At 57.0% G+C, this 23,324-nt stretch overlaps 1 protein-coding gene across 1 annotated transcript; it reads right to left on the reverse strand.

The window, feature by feature from the left end:
* Positions 1 to 1,416: 1,416 nt before the first annotated feature.
* Positions 1,417 to 23,324, reverse strand: IKBKE (inhibitor of nuclear factor kappa B kinase subunit epsilon). Its single transcript, XM_069459309.1, has 22 exons — positions 23,178 to 23,324; positions 22,535 to 22,624; positions 20,880 to 20,997; positions 20,070 to 20,210; positions 19,602 to 19,731; positions 18,624 to 18,805; positions 18,123 to 18,283; positions 17,191 to 17,301; positions 16,714 to 16,893; positions 15,939 to 16,135; positions 15,148 to 15,212; positions 14,972 to 15,063; positions 14,741 to 14,827; positions 10,596 to 10,671; positions 10,363 to 10,475; positions 8,761 to 8,837; positions 6,502 to 6,541; positions 5,725 to 5,826; positions 4,432 to 4,528; positions 4,172 to 4,278; positions 3,910 to 3,981; positions 1,417 to 2,183 (listed from the first exon to the last, which is right to left on the reverse strand). Exons 3-22 carry the CDS (start codon positions 20,964 to 20,966, stop codon positions 2,150 to 2,152), a joined length of 2,151 nt encoding a protein of 716 aa, XP_069315410.1. The 5' UTR covers positions 20,967 to 20,997; positions 22,535 to 22,624; positions 23,178 to 23,324; the 3' UTR covers positions 1,417 to 2,149.

Here is a 23,324-nt window from a genome sequence, read left to right on the forward strand (position 1 = left end):
GTGCGTAGAATGGAGAGGAAAGTTTAAAAGGTGTTCAGACACCTGAGATCTTACAAGTTGCTCTGGTCATGGGCCTTGGTCCAGTTGCTCATTTCCTACTTAGGTGCACTCAGAAGCTCTGCAGAACTGCAGATCGCGGTAGGCTCTCATGCCAGCTGCTCCACCCAGCGTAGAAACAGAAGCCTTGGGGTGAGTCTGTCCCCCACAGCTCATGGGCGTTGCTCGGTAGAGCCTGGATCATATCATCTCCCAGAAATCTGCATTTGGCCTTCAGGGATCCCCTGGCTCTTTCAGTGAGCTCCACCAAGCACGTGGGGTCCAGAGCAGCTGCGGCTGCCAGGGAAAACCCACTGTGGGACTTCCCTGAAGGGCCACTGGTGAGCCGGAAGTGTAGGGCTGAAATTCACGGCAGCAGAGCCAACCAGAGGTGGCACAGTGCCCAGGGACATCAAGGCAGCAGCTGGCCCCTGAGGCCTCAGGACTTGAACCCATGGGCTTAAGGGACTTCATGGGCTTGAGGCCCAAATAGCAATCATGGAGCCCCTTAGGCGTGATACACGCCAGCAGCCTCCAGCAGCCCTCCCCTGGGTCTTTCCATAGAGAAGCGGCACAGACGATGTCAGCCCCCAGGACTCACGGTTCCGTACTTGGGGCCCTGCTGGGTCCATAGGTGGAGGAAGCTCAGGATGTGGCGGCTCCCACGAAGATGGGCAGGAAGGATCTCTGGGGTTCTCTAGGCTCAAGTGTAATGTTGTCTCCGTACTGCAAAGCCCATAGTGGGGCTTCCCACTCATCTCCCTCTCTTCTTGGGGCTATCTTACTGCGTTCCCCCTTCCCCTTCTCCTTCCTCCAGCCCCGCCCCAGGCTAGGTGGGTAGTCCAGCTCTGGTTTAAGGGAAGGCTGGAGGCCTTCCAGGGGAAAGACTAAATCTGCGAGCAGTTTGCACGAATTGGAATGCCTCGCCCACCGCTTCCAGACAAAATGAGGGAATGCTTAAAACGACCTCTAGTAGTACTCAAACCCGATATTTAGGACACAGCCTAAGTTTTGAACAGTGGTGGGGATGAGAAAAAGCAGCAGGCACTTAGATGGTGGGTTTGAGGTTAAAAAAACAGAACTGTCTCCCTAAATTCCAGGTCCCTCTGGTACAGCTCCCTGAATGACAGGGGCGGGAGAACGGAAGGAATGGGAAGGCAGGCCCTCCCAGCAGGGGGCCATCTTCCTTGGGCTCTTCCCTGAAATTAGGGCCCATTTAGGGGAAAGGCGGGAATTGGGAAATGACGAGTCCCCATTTCCTAACACTTCCCACAGATCCCCACCCAGGCCCTGCTCGGCTGCCAAGCCCCTCCCCTGCCTCCCAGACACAGCCCAGGGAGCCACAGAAGTAGAAAAGGTGGTTTATTCCACTTCCTGAAGGTGCCGGGGGCTGACCTACAGGCCTGTGCTCACGAGCGTGGCCACCTGTGACCGCTTGGCTGCATGTCCAGGGCCAGGTGGTGCCTCAGAGAGAGGGAGAGGGAAAGGGTCCCCGAGGCGCGGGCACCTGGCCTCGATCACTCATTTGCTCAATCTTAGGCTCAGCCAGAGCAAGAGTAGAAGGAAAATGGGGCTCTGTGTTGCCTGGGGCTGAATGTGGTGACTCCAGAAGCCGTAGGACAGCAGAGAGAGCTGGGTCCAATGTGAAACACCTTAAGAGGAAGGAAGACTGAGATAGGTCGTTTGACCCAGCACCCTGGGTCTCCCTTCCTGTTCCCCAGGGAGTGAAGCCCTGTAAACCAGAGGCAGGGTGGGAGGGCATGTGGAGCCACTTGTCCCCACGGCCTGGCCAGGTTCAGCCACACAGGCCAGGGCGACAGAGGAGCAGTATCTGAGCCTGGCTAAGATAGAAAGGTCAGCCCAGACGGTGGCTGCCACACTCTTCCCTGTGGGCCTGGACAGAGGTGGCCTGCTGCCCCAGTCTTGGCTGTGCTGCTTCCCAGGGGGAAAGGCAGTGAAAGGTAATGCTGGTGACATCTCCCGGCCATTGGCCAGGAGGGAGGTAGGCTGATGAGATGGGACCAGATCTCGCCCTGGGTTGGGTCCCACAGTGCAGGAGAGCAGTGTTTGAATCATTCTAATGCTTCAGGATGCCTCGTGCACCCCATGGAGCTCAGACATCAGGAGCTGCGGGGACTCTGCTTAACCTGTAAGGAAAGGCACAGGTGAGCTTCACCCACCTGTGGGAGCAGCCTGCAGACCACACCCCCGGGCCCAGCACAATCAACTCTCACTGAGCCTTTCAAGGCCTCTGCTCTCCTCTTGTAGCGTCTTCATTCCCCAAGATCCCTCTGCTTCCCAGCTCTGACTGCACATTGCAATCACTTGGGAAGCTATAAAAATCCCCAACCCCAAGCTGCACCGAGATCTCTTGGGCAAGACCCAGGCGTCTGTACTTTTAAAAGCTCCCCTGGTGATTCCAACATGCAGCCATGGTTTAGGAGGAGGGAAAAGGAGTTCCAATGGGTCATTTGGCTCCTTGGCTACAGCTCTGAATAAGGAAGTGAAAAGTCATTAAAATAAAGTTTTCAGCTGTGTGTAAGTAGATTACATATCACAGCAAGAAAAATTTATGTCGGCATTAAAATTAGAACTTCCTGCTCAAGAGAGCTGTTTTGGAAAGTCTTTCCAAGATGCTGTGGAATCTCCTGTTTGTGGGTATTTAAGAGGATGAATCCTCCTCTTGCTGGACTAGGACAGGGAGAAGATGCCCCCCTTTATCCAAGGACCCTCTGACACTCTGGGGACAAACCACAAGCTCTGCTCCTGGTTTCCCAACCTCCTGGTCCCAATTCTAATGTCTCAGACTGGTGTGACATCTGGGGAACAATTAACATTTAGTGAGTCTTCCCCTCCACACACACCCCCAGCCACCTCGAATACTTCATTTTATTTACTCCCTATGTTAACGCCACGAGGTAGGAATTATTATTCCTGTTTTATAGGAGTGGGGACCGAAGCTCAGAGCTGAGCAAGTCTCCCAGGGTCACGAGGTTGGTAAGAAGCAGAGGCAGGATTCGAATCCTGGATCTCTGCTGACCCTTCCCACCCTGCCACTGGTTCCCAAAGATGGGGAATGACAGACAGGAGGCTGCTGGGGAGGATGTGGGAGGTGTACACACGTGTGTACATGTATGTAAATCGGCCACTGACCTTCAGGGCAAGCAAGGACCGTTCTTTCTTCTGAGATCATCTCTTTGGTGCTAAATGTGCTTTATGAAGTGTGACTACAAGATGGCAGGGTTGTCCCCTTTCAAATACGCTTACTTTGTTATATGGGCGGTTGGCAACTCTGTCGTTCTCCAATTTTTTTTTGTGAATTTTACACAAAATCCCAAAGTCTGAGCCCAGCTACATTCCCACACCAGCCCCTCCAGTACCCGGCAGCCCCCATCAGGAGCCCGTCCAGGGTCTCTCTGGGCCTGCAGCCCGGGGCGGCCTGTGAGCACTGGCAGGAGGAATGGGGGCCCCAGGAGGCTGGAGAAACGCAGGCCGTGGGCGGCACACCCAAGCTGCCTGTGACGGGACGTGGGGACGGACACGGCACCCACTTTGAGCATGGTTGTGAAGACTGAAGGAGACAATTTGGGGGAAGCCCAGGCACGGCCCTCATTCAGCGCAGAGCTGCACATGGGCACAAATCCCTGCCTCTGAGCCCCCTCTCAGTGACAGCAGGGGGGTCACATTTTAAAGACTGTAAGTGAAACCTCAGGACGACGACTTATTTGTGGACGAGGCCTAAGCTCCAGCAGGGCTGTTTGGAAAATGGACAGGTGTCATGGGACCTGCATGAGCAGGCACAGGGACGCTGCAGCCCGAGGCCAGGGCGGCTCGACCACCCGCCCTCCCTGGCGCACGGTGGCAGCTCCTTACCGTTCGATGACGCGGTTGTTGTCCTGGAGGTCAAACGCCAGCCGCTTCATCTCCTTGCAGAGCTCCTCCATGCTGTCCAGGGTGGAGGCAAGGGCGGCAGCTGAGGCCAAGGTCGCACTGCCCAGGACCCTTCCCCGGAGGCCGCCCCCCACTGCGGCAGCCTCTGTATTCCTGCCCCTTAGGCCTGGCACGAGGCAAAACTCCCCGGGCCCTACCCTTACTTAGCACACCACCCTCTTCCACACCCCCCTCTGGCACTTACTGGAAAAGCAGGTCCTTTGCAGTAGGACAAGGAGCTACGGGGGGTGGTGAGGCCGGAGCCCCCTGTGTTCTGTCCTGCAGGAGCTGGTGAGCCAGCCGGTCCAGGATCTGAAGGGAAGCCAGGCTTTAGTGAGCTACTACGAGCCGGCTTATGTGCGGCCGGGTGGGCCGTGCTGAGCAAGGGTAAGAAGAGGATAACAAAACTGCCCCGGTCCGCACCCCTGGACCCTGGAGTGCCCAGGGCCCTCTCGCCTTCCCCACCTTGCCGAGGCTCTCCTGGGCGCCCTGGGCTTCCGTGTTACAGGCAGCCACAGAACAGCCCACCAGGCGCAGGTGGTTCCTGGTCTCGTGCACCACCCTTGAGAGACAGATAAAGAACTCGAATCAGAGCAGGGCTCGGCTCACTCTTCCCAGGGCCACCTGGCGGGTGTCGGGTCACCACACGGACCCAGATGGGTCCCAGGCATTCACCTCCCTCTCGGCCTCTGCCCGTCCAGCTGTGGCCTCACCTGTCCCCTGCCCCCTGCAATAACGCGGATGAGCATGTCTGACTGAGGCTGGGAGGGTCTCACAGAGCCACAGTGGGGAGCGCTGGCGGCTGGTGACACACGCCAGCTATGGCGAGCGTGGCACCTGGGAAGGTTCTAGAGAGGCAGAGGACAGCCCACACCAGGGAATTTACATGGGGGACTGCCCACCCTCCTATTTCCAGCATGACTTTCTCCTCTCTAACCGGAAGGAATGAGCAAAAACATCTGCCCCAGGCCCAGCGCCGTCAACCCAGTGGCTGCTTCTCAACCTGGCTACCATTAGAATCACCTGGAAAAGCTTTTGATCTCCTGCTATCCAAGCCCTACTCCAGAGGAAGTAAATCAGAATGTGGCGTGGGTGGGGTGGGAGCTGGGCAGTGGTATCCCGATACGAGGGTAGGGGAGTGCCTGGGCCTTGACCCGTGACAAGCGCATGGGTGGCACAGGCCTCAGAACCTGGTGGCACCTGCGAAACTGTCCTCTCTTCTCGGGAGGGGCCAGCGTTGAGGCAGGCAGGGGAGGGAGGGCAGGCCGTGCCTGAGAAGGGAGAACCCCAAACTCCTGAAGGGGACAGTGTGAGAGGGGGCTCTATTTATGGGTCAATGCCACCTGTCGTTCTCCCAGAGGGACCTTGTGTCCTCCCTAAGGAGAGTTCCCAACACAGCCAGCTGGGACAGTGGGAAGAATCCGGATTTCAGAGGCTGACATACCACGTGCTGGTGTGGGGTCTGCCACGTACTAGCTGTGTGAGGAACAGACCTGTTCTCTGAGCCTGTGTCCTCGCCTGTGAAGTACGGTGACAATATCTACTGCACAGCGTAGGTGTCGTGGGAGTAAATGAGCTAATGTGTAGAAATCACCCAGCCGACTGCCCAGTGCACGCAGGTACACAAAACCACTCGTTTCCTCACACTCCTTCCCTAACTCCTGCCTCTACATCAGGGCTCCCCAAAGCCCAGGTCCCCTGAAGCCTGGAACGGCCAGGCCAGGCCCTGGGACCCCCGAGCTCAGGAGGGACTGTCACCTCATCCGCTTGCCATGCGTGACTAGGGACGCCTGATACTTCTGCACACACTCCTCCTGGAACACCTGCAGGAGCCTCTTGGCTAGATGACTAAAATTCACCCTAGAACGACAGAGAAAACGAGGCCCAGAAATGAGCAGCCAGGGCCACTTGTACACAAGCCTAGCCTCCCCTGGTCTCCATCGTCACCTTGGCATAAATGCCCAAGCCCTGGGTCCATAGCAGGGCTGGCTGTGTCCCTGGGGATGGAGGGGACAGTCACACACTTGGATCATGAAGGGGAGTGGCCAGCAAAGCACACACTTCAACAGGGAGACACGGGCCCTCAGGGGCACACACGCCCTCCGGCTCAGACCCCAGAGGGCAGGGCAGGAGAGGCAGTTCATGGAAGGAGGATGTGTGTGTGTTTGGAGGGCCAGGGGTGGGTGTAGCACTGGGGGAGCAAGTCTCCAAATGGCCATGAAATCCGGGAGGGCCTCCTGGACGATGAGACTGTCCAGGAAACAGAGGAGCAGAGGCCAGGAGCAGGAAGTGGCCGGCGGGAAATCAGGGAGGACAATCAGGGAAAGAATCTGCACGATCTTGTCCATACCGGAAGTAAACCCAGTTACATCAAGATGGCTTCTGGGAGCCTCCGTCCACTGGCCCCAGATAACCCGCCCCAGATGGGGTTGTCCTTAGCTCCGCTGCAGCCTGGCAGGATCAGGGCCCTTCCTCGCTCTGCCCCGACGCCACCCACCCTCTGCCCACCGGCAGGGCGGCGGACGGGCCACTCACTTATCCAGCTTGTGAATCTGCTCCTCGTTGTAGCCGAGCCCTGGAGGAAACAGACGGGACCGAGGTCACCTACTCAGTCAACAAAACAGAGTGCCGCGAGGGTCGGGGACAGTTACAAAGAGGCAGGCAGCTCAGCCTGGGCCCTGCTTTACGGAAGCTCACGGCCAATGGAGCCGGGAAGGGCAGGGGAGGGAAACAAGTACCCGAGTAACTGATCATGACACCTGGAGCAGCCGTGGAGGCCTTGCTTTAGGGCTGTCGCCTTAGGGCTACAGAGGACGCGGCGGTGAGACGGGTCCTGATGCTCGTGTACTAAGGACGTGCTGCCCCCTCCTGGGCTTCGAGGGAATGGCCGTCCAGGGTCGTGGCAGCCCCCGGATGAACTGGTGGTGCAGGTTGCTTTGTGGGTGGCCGGTTCCACTCCCCTAATAGCAGAATCCCCTTCCTGGGCCCTGCGTGCTGCCAGCTGAGAGCACTTATGAGTCCAGGAGACCCGGGACAAGTCCCAGCCTGGCCTCCTGTTAGCAGGTGGCTGTAGGCAAGTGATTCCACCTTTCCGAGCCTGCGTCCTCGTGCGTCACAGCACAACACAGGACTCCAGTGAGGACCAAGTGAGGAGGACCCAGAGAGACACTGCACAGCTTAAAACATGGAACCTTTCAGCACTCTGGGTGTTCACAGTTAAGGGTTCATTTTGAATTTTAAGAAAGGGCCCTTAAAGGCCAGGAGAAGTCAAACTCCGTTGAGGCTGTCAAATGGGGTGGTCAAAGCAGTTGGACCTCGATAGCTTGGGCCACTTAGCCTTTCCTGTGTCTGGGGCTCAGGTTCTTCCTCTAAGAAATGGGGAGGGAAAGGGTGTAGAGTTGAGTTTTTATGAGCATTAAATCGCTTAAGAATGTGCACAGCCCTTGGGACGGTGCCTAGCACGAGGGAGGCACCCAGTGTAGATCGCAGGATTGTGGAAAAGCCTCTGAGATGCTCCTGAAATCACGACAAAGAGTCCCCATGGATACAAGGCGCCGCCGTCTCCTGGGAACAGGAGAGCCCCGCTGTCTCCGCCTCCTGGGTTCACCCCCACACCCTAAGGCCTGGCTCAGAGGCAGGGTCGCAGGTCCCAAGGAGAGAGGATTATTTTCTAGATCTGTATGTCCACTATGGGGTCAGCAGACACACGGAGCTACCAAGCACTTGCCATGGGGCTAGTGTGACTGAGGAACTGAATTTTCAATTAATTTAAAGCTTAAAACGGAAGCAGTGTAAACTATTATTTTCCCCATTAAACGTAGCTCTGTTATTTTGGTAAGACTATATTTCACTTGGGTAAAAATTTAGCTTCCCAATAGAGATGTGCTATAAGTGTAAAATATACATGGGATTTTGAAGGTTTAGCACAAAAAAGATCATAAAGTATGTCTTCAGTAATTTTGTTTATATCGATTACATGCTGAAATGATACTTTGGATATATTGGGTTGAATAAAACGTATTATTAAAATTAATTCCACCTGTTTTCTACTTTTTAAAATTTGGCTACTAGAAAGCTTAAAATTACGTATGTGGCTGGCATTATATTCCTATTGAATGGTGGTTTTTAGATAATCCCAAGGATAGAAGATCGAGCCCAAGACCTTCAGTCCACATATTAGGAAATGTTTAGGGCACTGGAGGGGAGCAAGAGGGTTGGTTCCTGGTATCAGCTGGGGCCTCCCCAGGCTCCCTCCGCCCCCATCACTAGCCCTCCCCTGGGGTGACCCTGCCCCATGATGGCAGTCACCTCGGGCAAGCAGCTTCTCCATCCCTGGGCGTGTGAGTGGGCCGCCCCGGCCCAGAGGGTCTTTGCGAGCATTGTAGATAATGCAGCCAAAATGCCTGGCCCAGTGTCTCAAAATGGGATTTCTCCTGATCCCCCCTTTTCTAGAAAACCTGGTTATCTCAGTATCCCAAAGACACAATGCACAGGGCGACTCTCTTTAAACTGTAAAGTGCTCTGGCACAGTGAGGGGTCTCTTTCCAGAGCCCCCTCTTCTACAGCACCCAGGCTCCAGCCCATTGCGTCCCCCACCTGTGTGATCCAAGCCTCTCACGTGGCAATGGGCACAGGCGTGAGGGCTTCACACCCTCGCTGGCCTGCAGGCAGCTTGCAGGCCGGGGCCCAGCCCCACTGAGTGAGCCTCCAGCAACGCCTAGCGGGGTATTAATGAACAATCGGAAGGGAGGAGGACAGAGTGAGAGGAGTATTTTGCCTTCCCCGTCGGCTCACCTGGCCTCAGCCTAGATTTCTTGAACTGTTTGTAGATGAGGTTCATCTTGTCCAGACAACACTGGATCTGCTGGTTGCTGTGGGCAGGAGAAGGGATCAGGTGTTGGAAGAATCAAACAGACAGAGTGAAGGGCGAGGGAGGGAGTGGGATGGCATGGGAGGAGGGGAGGAGCCGTCCCCTGCAGAAGGAGCCTCACTGCCACAGTTGTGGGGCGCCAGTCTGGAGTGGGGGTGACTATCCCGTCTCTGAGCTTATTTGAGACCCCCTGGAGCAGCCATCCATCTCTCGTCCTCATGGTTTATTCTCTCTCTCTCTCTCTCTCTCTCTCTCACACACACACACACACAGAGGTGAGACAGAGAGAAAGCCAAGCAGGGCAGCAGGAAAGTGGCCTTTGCTATACAAGAAAGCTCGAGGATAGACCCTGAGAAGGAGCCCAGGCCCCTGAAACCTAAGGGAGTCTGGACGTGATCGCTGGGGATGAAATGGAGCAGGAATCTCTCTCTCTGGTCACCTGCAAAGGGCAGAAGGGTGTAGCTTCTCGGTATACTCAATGCCTGGCACAGAGAAGAAACTCAAGATAAATAATGAACCAACGATCCGTGTTTAAAACAAGAATGAATCAATGGTCCTCAGTCCTGCCTGGAGGTGGGGAACCTGGAAGATGACCTCTCAGGGACCTTCTCGGCCTGGGGCTTCAGGTCTCCATTGTTTCCTCCTTCCCCTTTTCAGGCTGGATGCAAACACTGTGTTTGAGAAGTCGGTGTGTGGGGAGATCTTCCTCACTCTCAGGCCTGTGCAGCTCAACTTCCTCCCTCCAGCACCTCCAAAGGACGCCATCTCAGCTGTTTCTGGAGCTGGGCTCTGGGCAGAGCACAAGCGTGTTCCCGGAGCCCCACCTGCCCTAGGAGCCTGCCCTCCCGGGAACATGCGGGTAGAGGACCAGGCGGCTGGAATGGGACCTCAGATCCACAGTCTTTATCCAGAAGGCTCGGGGCCAAACGTATTCTGCATTCAGAATTGCCTCCTGGTGTCAGAAATGCAAGGCAGTGCACACAGGGCATGTCGTGGACCCTCCTGTCAGGGTCGGGGCAGCGACTCCCGATCAAATACATTCACACCTTCAGAGAACCATGAGAAGATTAACCCCAAGTGGGATAAATTAAGAGTATAAAGAGCTTCATGCCAGTTTAGGTCAGGTTTTGCAGTTAAAATAGTTAAGAAAAAACCCTGAGGTTTTCAGAGCTTTTTGAGTTTAGAACTGGGGACATGGGACTGTGGATCTGTGCAGGCCCCGATGGCAGTGGGGGTCAAAGAAAACGTCTGGGGGGCTCTCCGTGGGGCAGCATGGTCAGGGCGGGGCAGGGGACGCAGCAGCCCTGCACACATCAGACTGTGGGGTGGGTGGGCACTTTTATGTTTGTTAAAAAGGAGAAAGGGGGCTTAAATGTCATAAACCCCTGCCTGGGCTAGGCCAAGAACATAGGCTTCGGAGGCGGACAGACCACGGGAGAAAGCAGGCTGACTTCCACAAGGGCTACTGGAGCTTTCGAGCTGCACGCCCCCCACCCCACCCCACAAAGAAGGAAAATCCCACAGACCTTCTGTCCTCATGTACCTGATCCCGGCTCTTCGCCAGCTCCGAGCTCAGGTTGCTGAGGCCCAGTTGGGTCTCTGTTATATTTTGGGAACATCTGGAGAGGACCTCAGCCAACTGTGGGGGAAAGAGGCAGACCCGAGTGGGGCCCTCAGCTCGGGGCTCTGACGAGCAGGCTGGCCGGACCACCGGCCCCGGCCCTGCTCCTGAGGAGCCCCCGCCCCCAGCCCCACTCACAGTCCGCAGCCTGGACCTCAGCTCTGCCGCCTCCTTCAGCTCCTGGACCTCGGGCACCCCAGCCACGCAGCTGAACCTCGGAAGCAGGAGAAAGGCCACCTTAGGGGCTTAGGAGGCAGCTGGAGAGCTCTGTGGCTGCACGCTGGGCGTGGCATGTTTTGGACAGCCTTGCTGGCTTGGGGGATCTCTGGGGTGGGGGGGTTCATGCTTGGGACAGAGGAACCAACTTGAAGAGCGCCCTACTCACTGAAGTTGTGCCCTTGTTGAGCAGTGCAAAGAATAAAGTTTGAGGTGGATTGAAACACCCTGAATCTCCGAAAATTCATGAGCCCATGATGCAAGGCAGCTACGAGTGAACTGCTCACCAAGAAAGTTTGTAACTAAAGAGAAAGAATTAAATTCTTTTCCGGCAGAAACTGTATTTCCTGATAACCAATAGCTTGCTGATGAGGGGAAAGCCATATTTTGTATACTACTGGCCAATCACGTGCCAGAACTTGGAACATCAGCGTCCTGCTGCCCTAGAGAAATTCTTCTCTTGGGTACAGTGTTGAAATCAAGGATGAACGACGAAGAGGTGGACACCTACATGGTGATAAGGTGACACCACACTGCTTCTTTGTTTTGCAGGGAAAGTGAAACCGTACGGTAGAGCAATCAGGCCGTCACCCCCCAATGCTATGTGGACATGAAGTACCCAGCATCGTCTGTGATGTATTCCAGCAAAAAAGGTTCCACCTGAATCCAGCCAGCCTTTAGAACTCCCGGTTTATAGGGAATGCCCGGAAGGAAGAACAAGGCAAACTTCAAGAGGAAGCTCTCGATGAGTCCAGAAGGTGGGACAACAGACAGGTTTCCTCCGACAAGCCAGTGTCATGAAAAATGGGGTGAGGGAGGGAGGGGCAGATTGTGCTCCATTAAAACAGACTTAGGGAACATAATAACCAGACACACAGTGTGGCCTTAGGCTGCATCCCAGTTGGAACAAAACTAGCTATAAAAGGAAATTCTGGGGACAGTTAGAAAAATTTGAATATGAATTTGGTACCAGATGAGATGAAGATGAATTGACACGGAGGGGGAGAGCTCGTTAGCTGAGAAAAGTAGGTTATAAAACAGCAAATACACAATATTCTCATGTTGGTTAATGTATATACTTACACAGTAGGAAAATATCTACTAAGGTGTAATAACCCATCTCTGGGTGGTAGGATACGGTATTTTTATTTTCTTAGTTTTACTTATCTGTCTTTTCGAACTTTTTACCATTAGCATATACTCTTTAAGTAACAATAACGATCAAAAAAAAAGTATCTGGTATATTTTGGCCTAGCAAAGAGTTTAGCACATAGTAGTTACTCAATGCGTGATTGCTGAACAAAGTAGGGCCTTTAATATTTGATGGCAGAAGAGGATGAGGCTGACCCAATCCAACTGCTGGACAGGGAGTCAGGAGACACAGGGTTTTTGGGGGGTTTTGTCTTGTTTTTTGTTTTTTGAGACAGTCTCACTCTGTTTCCCCAGGCTAGAGTGCCGTGGCGTCAGCCTAGCTCGCTGCAACCTCAAACTCCTGGGCTCAAGGGATCCTCCTGCCTCAGCCTCCCGAGTAGCTGGGACTACAGGTGCACACCACCATGCCTGGCTATTTTTTTCTTTTTTTAGTAGAGATGGGGTCTCACTCTTGCTGGTCTCAAATTCCTGGCCTCAAGTGATCCTCCCACCTCAGCCTCTCGGAGTGCTAGGATTACAGGTGTGAGCCACCGCGCCCAGCCAGGAGACAGGTTTGGGTCCTAGTCCTAGTGGCCACACTTGCTGTCTGCACGATCTTGAGTGAGTCACTTTAGCTCTCCAGGCCTCAGGTTCTTCATCTATAAAATGGGAGACAAATTTCCTTCCTGCTACCTAATGAGATGTTTGTGGGGATCAAACGGGACCTCAGAGATAAAGGTCTTGACTAGAGAGCACATTGATACAAACACACATTTTTTTGGTGGTGGGGGTGGGGGAAGCCGTAGGATTCCTGAAGCCAGTCCCGGCTGAGCAGTGCCTCGGGGTAGCAGCAGCTGCCAAGGAGGGCCACGGAGCTTCGGGACAAAGGCAAGTCTGCTCTGCCAAGGGAGCAGCCTTGGGGAGCCTGAGGCAGGAGGAGCACAGTGGGCAGAGGTGAGTCACCAGGCTGGCTAATGGCAGCCCATTTTGCGCCAGGTGCTTGGACTCCTCCAAACAAGACATTCAGCTCATTTAAGGTATCTGATTCCACTGGGGGAGAAGCCAGTGGCTTTGGGCCTTAGAAGGATCTGCAGGTCTTAGGATGTTCAGAAAACAATGGGATTGCGAAAGGTTAGAGCTGGGAGATCATCCAACCCTCTCATTTTGAAAATGAGGACACAGAGGCCCAGGTAGGGAAGTGACAATGGCCTGGGGTCACACTGAGAGCTAGTGAAGAGATTGCACCTGGCCCTCTGACTTTCTGCTCCGGGCTCTTTCTGCTTTCCGTCCCCTCCTCCTTGACCGAGGCTGCAATACGCTTCGAAGCAGGCACTTGCCTGACCCGAGTTCTCTAGACTCACCACACCTCAGAGCAGGCCTCAGAGCCAGAGTAGGGGGACAGCATCCAGCAGACCCCAGGACTCCAGACCTGGGCCTGTGGTCCAGGGCCAGTGGGCAGAGAGACACCTCAAATGCTTTCTCTGCACATCTTTCCAGATCAAGAACCTACAATGGCTCCCTACTGGTCATTTTATTGGGGTCTGACCTCCATGCATTCCCTCCTCCTCTCTGCACCCCCACCTCTGTCCGTCTCTGACTCTACTCTGGGATATTTGCCATCGTGGCTATGGCTTCGGCAAATCTCACCAGTACTCCCTCCCTCCCCCAAAATACGGTCCCTTCTGTCTCTGCACAGACCTTCCCACCACAGGTATTCTCCTTCCTCTGGCCTAAAAAGCCTCATCTTCCAGGAAGGCCTCCATGGTTGCCTCGACCCATCTCTAGTCTCCCCTACCCAACCATCCTGTCAGCCCTCACATGCCTGGGAAGGGCTAACTGCCTCTCTGGGTGACATGATGCCACATCTGTCCCTGGAACCCCTTTCTGTGCTCCAGGGGATTCACCAGCAGCCCTGCTGAGTGACCCCTGCTCTCTGTCACTGTTTGAAGGGAGTTTGGCCATGAGGCAGACTCCATCCTTGTCATCTGGAGACTCCTCTTCCTCCTCTCTGCACCCCACCTCCCCTGCCCCTCCGTCAGTGTCACTGCTGCAAGGCCCGAGAGACAGGCAAGGCTGCAGTGAGTCAGACCACTGCCGGGAAACTCCCTGTCCCTCCCTGAGGACAAGGGCTGGGGGTGGCGGGAGGAGGGGGGACTTCAGGCATGCTTGGCAGTCTCTGATCCTCTGTCCTCAAGGACTCCCACCACCTGGCTTCCCCAGGCTGCAGAGCCCCCATCTCTGGCCCATAGCATGGCCCATGCCCTCCAGGACTCGGGCCAGAGCCTGCTTCTCCACAGTGCCCTGGCCAACGGCATGTGGTCTGCGGCACCTCCTGTGTTCCCCATCCCCAGACCCTCAGCTTGGCGTCCTCCTCCTCGGTCTCCCTCTTCATCCAGCCCATCCTCCCTAATTAGCGCAAGACAGGGGAGTAGAGAGAGTAGGGGTGCCAAGGATTGGGGCAGGGAACCCTTAGGAGGCAAAGACACGTTGAAGACCCAGAGGAAGCAGGAAAAGGGACATGGAGGATGAGACCACCTGGATCTCCAACCCGGGTCATGTCCGGGGACCGTGCATGGTGTGAGTGCTTCCCCTAGAGACCTGCTCTGGGCCTTGGTGCAGGGTGAGCATTTAAAATCAATCAGAACAGGGCCTGGCAGGACAGAGGCCCCTTCCTGGGGCAGGGAGGTTGTTTTGGTACCTGGAGAACCAGTGCCCCTCGTGGCCCCCTAAGTGAGGGGCTGGGTTGGGGGGAGGGATATGGAGTCATCTGGGGCAGTGGGGGGATGAAGGACAGGGTGGGGGTGCCCTCTCTAGTCCGCCAGGGCTGCAGGAGAGCTCTGGGTGGGGGAGGTGAAATGCATTGTTGGAAGTATCAGGGGTGAGGAAGACAGAGAGCAAGGCTGAGAGGTCCCAGCTGGCCCGGGCAGGACACCTACCTCTCAGTGCCCAGGCTGCTGCTGAGGAAGAGGAGGGCCGTCCGCGTGACCTCTAGAGTCCGCCTGCACGTGGTCTGGAGCACCTCCCTGCCCGAGGGGAGCCGGAGTCAGAGCCACCTTGCCCAGGGGGACCAGGGGACCGGGGGCACCGTGCATGTGGCATGTCCCAGGGCGGTGCAGAGAGCTCCTGGCAGCCCACCCCACCCTGTCCCCCCCCTCGCAAGTACTCACACCACCCAGTGCAGCCCCCGCAGCATCAGCTCCTGCCCGTCCAGCAGGGCCCGCGCCAGCCGCAGGGCCTGGTAGCCGGCGCCCAGCACGCCCTGAAACACACAGGTGGGCAGGGGCAGGTCCCACACATCCTACCCCTCTGCACCCCTCCCTGCCACCTGGGGGCCACCCCTCACCTTGGTCGTGTTGTAATCTGCCTGCAGGTCCACTTTGGGGACAAACTTGGGGACGTCCAGAGCAGCTGCAGATAAAGACCCCTGCCTGAGTGGCCTGCCTTTATGGTTCTGGGTCAACTCCGAGCTCACCTTTCGTTATTTGCAGCTCGCACCGCTCACCGCCAACCCCACACCCCGGAGCCCCACGCCTTCCAAGCCTCGCACCTAAGGCCTGTCTTTACCATGCGGTCCCTCACTGCCACCTTGTGGCCACTTTGCAAACTACATCCTCATGCCCAAGGGCTCATCTCAACAGCCAGAAAGTGGACTCAAACCACCCCCTTGCCCACGTGTTTCCAGGTTGATTCCCGAGAAGGAGGATGAAATTGGCATCATTCAAATGAGAATGAATGACGTTTGTGCTATCACTTGGAGAAAGGACAAAGCTCTGGACCCCTGACCACCTTCCAGCAGTTTGGGCTCCTGCTTCCTCCGGTACAAACGACCTGAGGCTCCCCCATCGACAGAGATTACAGAGAGCACGTTAAATCCAAATCTCCGTGTTTCCATTGGAGTATTTTCCCCCACAGCCTTGTGGATGCTGTGAAGCCCAGAGAGGCCAAGCCACTAGCCCAAGTCACGTGGCATCTCAGAGGCAGCTGCAGAATTAGAACCCAGATCTGCCTTCTGCACCCTGTGGGCCCAAAGAAACACTCACAGGGAAAATCAACCAATGCCCTGACTGCAAAGCCCTGCCCCTTTGAGGAGAGTGTGGGGAGGAGAAAAGCCCCAGCCTGGGTGGCCCTACTCACGGTCCCTGAAGGCCAGCCCCTTGGGGGCCTCGCTGGCCATGCTGAAGAGGGTCAGGGGGCTGCTTGCCGTCGTGTGGACGATGTGCTGTGCTGAGAGGCTGGGCTCGAGGACACAGAGGTGACCCTCAAAGAGGTACTCCTGGTGCCGGGGGGCCACATTGGTCTGCTCATACACGGCCTCCAGAAAGATGGCTATCCTAGACGCGGCGGGGGAGGGGGCAGAGGCAGAGGGGGAGGCGTCAGCAGGCAGGATGCAGGGTCAGGGCGCCCTAAGCACCTGATAAGACTTTGCTCGTGGACAGGGCGCAGGTTTTTGGGGGGTGGTTTTCCATCAAGGGTGGAGAGAAAGAGCAGAGAGTTCATGTCTTATTAGTAGATGGAGACAGAGCGGGGACAGAACCTGGGAGCCCCAGTACCCCGCCTCTGCTCTTGCAGCTCTTCACACCACACTCCCATTAAAATTCACCTCGTCCCACAACGTAGCCCAGGAATAAAGGGTTTTAGGAGTAACAAATTTAGAAAATGTATCATCAGCACATACACGCTTCTCAATTGTATAATGCATATTAGCTTTGCAAAGGTGCAGAATCTCTGAAGTCCAAGCAAGAAAACCTGTTTAACTTTGTGGAACTAGTGTTTTTCCAAACTATTAATAAGTTTGGACCTTAAAGTTTTCTCTCTAAATACTCCCTAGTACGTGCTTTGGGAGGTGCCACTTGGACTCGCACTTCGTGGGCAGGAGGGTCCCCGCGCAGTCCCTCCCTCGCCGCCTTACGTGTTGTGGGCGTGGATGTAGACGTGGTGCAGGACCGCCTGGGACAGCGAGAAGACGTGGAAGACGACGCGCTGCAGGATGTCACTCGTCTCCGCAAAGAACTGGTCGAAGCCCCAGCACTTGGCCTGCTCCACCTCCAGGATGTTGGCCAGGATGGGCACCAGCTGGCTCTGCAAACCCCTGCCCTCCCAGGACACGGACACTGTCAGGGCCTGGGTCCCAGACTTGTCCCCGAGCGGGTAACAGGGGCATGAGAACACCCTGAAGAACGAGGATGGGGTGGTTCGGGAGGGAGAGCTGGAAGAACATGTTCCAGGATCGGGTGGAAAACCTGAGGCCACAAAGGGCAAGTGTGGTACCCAGGCCCTCAGTGTGCCCGGAGCCCCACTGGAACAGGCCTTGAACATCCTGACTCGGCAGAGAGAAGTGACACCCAGCCCAGACTCGAGCGTCGCCCGCCCAGTGGGACCCACTCACTTTGACAGGCGGCAGGTGATGGGGAGGGTGTAGCTCCACTCCAGGGGCCCATTCTCCCGCCTCTGTGTGCCCGCAATGGCCCCGGGTGGCTTCTCTGTGGTGATCCGGTGCCTGGGTGGGGCAGGGTGGGGTCAGCAGGATCCCAGACGTCACACTTGCAGGGATGACAGACTCAGCAGGGAGGGCTCAGAGCACTGACTGGGTCAAGTCACCCAGCCACTCTAAGGTAGCCAGGAAAATGGAAGTTGAGAGGCCCCGGCTCTCAGCCGATGAGCTCACCTTGCTTGGGAAGTCCCCTGCAAGCCCTTCGCTCCTGGCAGAGAGACCTTTGGCCTGTCCACCGCCTCTCCCCTCGCCGCACTTCCGCGGCCTCCACACCTTCGCCCCAGCTGTGCTTGCTGCCCAACCGCCTCCCCTCCCCTCGAAGTCTAACCTTCCCTGGCCGTGCCCGTGCCCTGCCCCTTTCCGGAAGCCAAAACAGGTTCCGCTCAGCTCGCCCCCTCGGCTGAGGGTGGGTGCCTGGACCTTCTGCTCAGCCACCCTGAGTCTGTCTTGTTCTGGGCGGGGCATGCAGTGACAGCAGCTACTGTCTCCAGCTGCTTCCATGCCAGCAGGAAACCAAGGAGGGACCTTGGACCTGGGGATTGGAGGCTGCGTTCCTGCCCCCCTCTTCCTGCCCCCCCCCCCACCGGCTCTGCAACCTCAGGCAAGTTGAAGGTGGGGGAATGTTCCAGGCTTCCACCAAGCCATGGGCAGGGCTCAGCTCCTCCTTTGACCGACAGTCAAAGGACCTACCAGGAGCCTGGCTGGAGCTGGACCAGAGGAGGGTGGCAGAGTTTGAGGGGGGAACAGGGGACACAGCAGGGACCAGTGGGGGAAAGTCCAGGGCCGCCCCACTCCTCCCCGGCCCGCAGCCCCCCCCACCCCCGTACATGATCTCCTTGTTGCGCCGCGGCCCGCCAAAGGGGATGAAGGGCAGGCTGCCCGTGGCTGCATGGTACAGGGTCACCCCGATGCTCCAGAGATCCACAGTCACCCCAAACGCCTTTTGCTGGGGCTTCCGAAGCACTGCACGTTCATACATGTCAGGGTGCTGCGGGGAGGGAACCAGGAAGCACCATGGTGGGGGGAGAAAGGCCTGAACCCCCACCGGTCAGGCCCCCTTCCGCCTTCAGGTGAAAACGGGACCACTCAGAACCCTGCTCCTTTGTCATCTTAAAAACGAGCGTCGCCTTCCTCGGCTCACCGGAGCCTTCCCACCTGCCCAGCCTCCGCCTTGGGGGTGTTGAGCGGCCTCGTCCCACCCTCCTCCCGAAGGGATTCTCCTGGACGGGGTGCAGGGGTGAGATGAAACCCTTCCGGAAGTGGGGGGGATGGGCCAGCCCCCCTCCTAGGGGTGCTGAGGGAGTCAGTGTCCCCAGCAGCTCGCTCACCAGGTACTCCTCAGTCCCGTAGACAGAGACGAACTTCTCATCATCGTCCAGCTCCCGGGCGGCCCCGAAGTCTGTCAGCTTGTAGATGCTCTGTCCCTCCTCCCCCACGAGGCGCATGATGTTCCCGGGCTTGATGTCGCGGTGGACGATGCCGTTCTCCCGCAGGTGGTTCATGCCGGCCACTGGGGACAGACGGAGGGCTGCTGGGTGGCTCTGGCTGGGGACAGTCTAGAGCCTGAGGCTCGGCTTGGTGGGAAGGCTGTCCTCCCCTCCACGATGGGCTCGGGGCAAAGGAGGGAGCTGGGCATCGAGGCTCCAGCTGTCTTCTCCAGAAACCAAGAGCGATGGCGGCTTGGCCTCCCCAAGGCTCAGACCCCTTTGTGTTATTTAATTGCAGTAAAATATACGGAACAAAATGTATCATTTTAACCATTTTTAAGTGTACAGTTCAGTGGCATTAGGCACATTGTCCTGCCACCCTCACCACCATCCACCTCCAGAACTTTCTCATCTTTCCAAACAGAACCTCTGTGCCCATGAACCAACTCCCCCCGCCCCTCCCCAGCCCCCGGCACCCGCCTTTCTCCTTTCTGTCCCTGTGAACCCGGCCACTCTAGGAACCTCGTGTGAGTGCAGTCATCTGGTGTTTGTCCTTTTGTAACGGCTCATTTCACTTGGCATGATGTCTTCCAGGTCCATCCATGTTGTAGCGTGTGTCAGAATTTCCCTCCTCTTAAGGTTGGATAATATTCTATTGCATAAATCTCCCACCTTTCGTTTATATAGTTAGGCCATGTACACCTCTTGGCTATTGTAAATGATGCTGCTATGATTGTTGGTGTTCAATCTTTTTTAAATTTTATTTTTAAATTGGAGTTTTAAACTGAATGATTAGCAGGAACCAGACAGCCGGGTGCTGCCCGGCAGGGCCTGCCCCAGGCCTGCGGCTGGTCCGAGGGGGCAGGGCGGGGGGCTCACCCACGCAGCGCAGCACCACCAGGAACTCGTCCTCCGGCAGCCCGAAGGCGTTCTCGGGGCTCTCCAGCACGCTGAGCAGGCTCCCGCTGGAGCAGTACTCCATCACCAGCACCTTCTGCCGGCCGCCCCCCTGCGCGGGACAGAGGCAGCGTTGGGGGGGACGCGCTTCTCCTCCCCACCCACCAAGAAGAGGTGGCTCAGCCTAGAGCCCCCATTCTCTAGGGCCCAGCTTCCAGCCCGGCCTCCCCGCCTTGGCTTCCACACACTGGAGTCCAAGGCCACCTTCTCCAGGAAGCCCTCTCTGCTTAGGCACTTATTCCGCCCTTGCATTCTTTGCTCCCCTCTGCAGTTTGCCTGCTCTGTCTGACCTGCTGAAGAGCAGGTCTCTGTTAGTGTATGGCTTGACTCTCCCCGGACTGTGAGGGTCAAGGACAAGATCATCTTCTTCTGACACAGCCCTGGACCCACCGTCTCCTCCACGGCGAAGAGCTTGACGATGTTCTGATGGTTCAGCTTCCGCAGGACCTCAAACTCCCTCACCTGCACCTCGCGGGGCCGCAGGTAGCTGGCGATGTTGAAGACCTTCACGGCAACCAGCTCCCCGGATTTCTGCCACGGGGGAGGGAGGGGTGGGAGGCAGCAGGGGGATAATACAAGTCTCACTCGGGCAGGGGAGCAGCCAGCCTCTCCTGGGCCTCCGTTCTGCCTCTCTGAGCAGCCCAACCCCAGAGATGAGCAGACAGCCCGGTTGGAGGGGGGCTCCCAACCTCAGCTCCTTCCCCTACGTGCGGGGTAGATGGTCCAGCACCAGGAGGTGACAAGGGCTTGGCACACCTGACATGCTGCAGAGGGTAGCTTGTTATTATTATTATTGCTACAAACAATAACTACAATGGCAGCCAACACTGCTGGTGTTAGTAGCAGAGCAGGGATTGGAGCCTGGCCTGTCTGGAGTATCACTCTGTATATTCTTGCAGGAAAAATCCAAAACAAGTGCTACTTCCCACCTCTGCTATTCCTAGATCCCATTGCTATTACCTCCCTTGGATGTTTGCTTGGTGACTTCATCTTTCTCTTGTCCCAACTCGTACCTGACAGAGGCACCCTCCGGAGGAGCTCTTTCCAGCTCCTCACACTTCTGCTCAAGCCCACGGTGGCTCCCTCCCCAGAGTCTGCTGAACCAAGCCTGGAGGCCCCTGTCTGGCCGCGAACCACCTTTGGAGCCCACTGGGGGCCTACTGGGCCTCGGTCCCAGGTGTGAGGGGCCAGGCTCCCTACCTTGTTGCGGGCCTTGTACACGCTGGCGGTGGCGCCCTGCCCCAGCAGGTCATCCGTGTGCCACAGGTAGTTGACTGTGCTCTGCATCTCCTCTCCGGGCTGGCTGGCCACCTCCCACCTGAAAAAGAATGGCCAGGGGGTCAGGGTTCCACTGCCGACCTGGGGTGGACACTGGTGACCTGGACAGTGGCCATGCCCCAAGACCACCCCACAAAGGGCTCCATGTGGCCATTCCACAGGCAAAGGAGCAGGGGAAGTGAGGCACAGAAAAGTTAAGTAACTTCCCCAAAAAGAAGCACAGCACAACAGCCTGTGCCTGTTCCTCCCACAGGGACTTTGGCCTGTGCTCACTCCCCAGGGCCCCCTAGTCCCCTCCCCAGATGGGCCATTCTGCAGAGACAGACCTTCTCTGTCATCTCTCTCAGGGCACTGAGAATTCTGGGTTTTGGCCTCCAGGCCTGGGATTGTCCCAGGAAGCAGAACAGTGCAGGAGGAAGGGCCCCGGGTCAGGCAGCACTAACCACACCACCACAAATCTCCAGGATTGCAACACGAGCCTGGATCCCCCCACCCCGCCCACTGGCCTGCCTGCCAGGCCCACCACTTCCTGCCGCTGCGAGCTCACAGCTGCTGCTAGCCAGGCGGCCAGCACGGCCAGGTCCATCAGAGGGACAGGGCTGCTGCAGGGGGTGTGGTGTGTGCCTGCGTGTGTGTGTGTGTGTGTGTGTGTGTGTGTGTGTGTGAGCAGAGGTGAAAGAGGCAAGAAATCATCAACCTAAGGGCTTAGGAGCTCAACTCCATTCTCCATCTTTGTCCTCATCCTCTTCTCTCCTAAGGCCGGTTCCTCTAAAGCAATTGGTTCCAGAAAGTGTAGCCTCTGAAGTTAAACTCCATGCCTCTCTGAGAAATGGGGCCAGAGCTGGCCTTTTGGGGATGCCTAGGGGCAGGACCATAGGAGGGCCACCATCCCTTAAATACTTTTAAATAAGGCTGAACTAGAAAAGGCCGCTTCCTGTTCTGACATCTTATAGGTTCTCAAATGGAGAGTCCCTGTGCCTGGAGCCCTATGTCCTTAGCTTGGAGCCTTTCCTCTCTGAATTCTTTTTTAAAAACACAAGTCCTTGGGAATGTCCGTTCCTGAGCCAGAAGCCACTGGAAGAGATCAGTGGTCAATTGCTGCAGATACTGTGTCAGTGTTTGCCTTGCACAGAAGGACTGAGGTCCTTGGAGGCTTCCTGAAGACAATATAGAGCTCAGTATGAATGAATAGGTCAGCCAGGTTCCCCTCATCGAGGCTGAGGAGTCAGTCTGCAGGTCTGGGACGCGGGGCTGGGGCAGAGCACACTGAAATCAAGGCCAAGGCTCTGGGACCAGGCCAAGGAACACCTGAAGACGCCGGCAAGGCCCGGACAGGCAGCCTGGCTCTGGTTCTGTGCCCAGGAGCCTGGCCCTGGTTCTGTGCCCAGGAGGTCCGACTGCGGCACTGATGTATCTGGCTCGGCTCTGCAGCCCCCGCCCCCAGCACCTGTGCGTGGAGGGCGCAGCTGCCTCAGTGAGGGGCTGGACGCAGGAGCGTGGACGGTGGAGCCTGTGAACCTGCCGGCCCACCCCCGCGTCCCCCCGCCTCGGGCTCTCCTGTGGCCAAATGCACTTACCCCACGCTCTGCGCCGCCCTGAGTCAGGCACAGACTCTCTCTGGCAAGCGTGTCTTCTGCTGTCTGTCTGTGGCGAGTCCAGGAGCTGAGCTGCACCGGAAAGAGGAGGGCGGATGAGAGGCGCCCCTTGGTGCTGTTTGCCTCTCAGCCTCCATCAAAGGCCACCGGCCCTAGCCCTTTAACCCTTTCCTGTTTGCCACCCTCCCCTACAGGGCTTTCCAGCCCTGTTCCCCAGCTGTTCCGGGAGACTTTCCTGGCCACTCCTATTCCTGGGGCTCAGGCCAGGGAGACAGACCCCAGGAAAAGTGAGGGCAGGCACCAGAAGCTGACCCCTGCCTGCAGGTGTCGGTGAGCACAGCCCAGGGCGGCAGCATCGTTGGCCCATGGCCTCTCTCCTCTATGCCACAGCCCTCCCGCCCCCCACTGGCCTCTGAGCAGTCCTTTCCAAGGGTGCCAGCCAGAGAGGGAGTGCAGGACACCACCCGACCCCCAGCAGCCACAGAGAGACACAGGGCGGGGGCGCTGGGCCTGGGGCGCTGCTGCTGCCATGCTGGTACCCTTGCACTCAGCCGACTTCTGCCCTGCAGCTGCCCCTGGCCTGCTCCCCCCACCTCACCCTCCCCCATGGACGCTGCACACTCACCCCATCTCGGCTGCAGGGGATGCAGGCTTGCGGGACTGGGTGGCACCCCCAGAGCTTTCAGGAGTTTCTGTCATTCGTGGGCAGTGCTCATAGCATCCTGGTAGCCACAGGCCCCCAGGACCTGCAGGCAGGGCCAGTTGAAATGGC

The sequence above is a fragment of the Eulemur rufifrons genome, chromosome 27 (genome assembly GCF_041146395.1).
Source record: "Eulemur rufifrons isolate Redbay chromosome 27, OSU_ERuf_1, whole genome shotgun sequence".
Classification (NCBI taxonomy): Eukaryota; Metazoa; Chordata; class Mammalia; order Primates; family Lemuridae; genus Eulemur; species Eulemur rufifrons.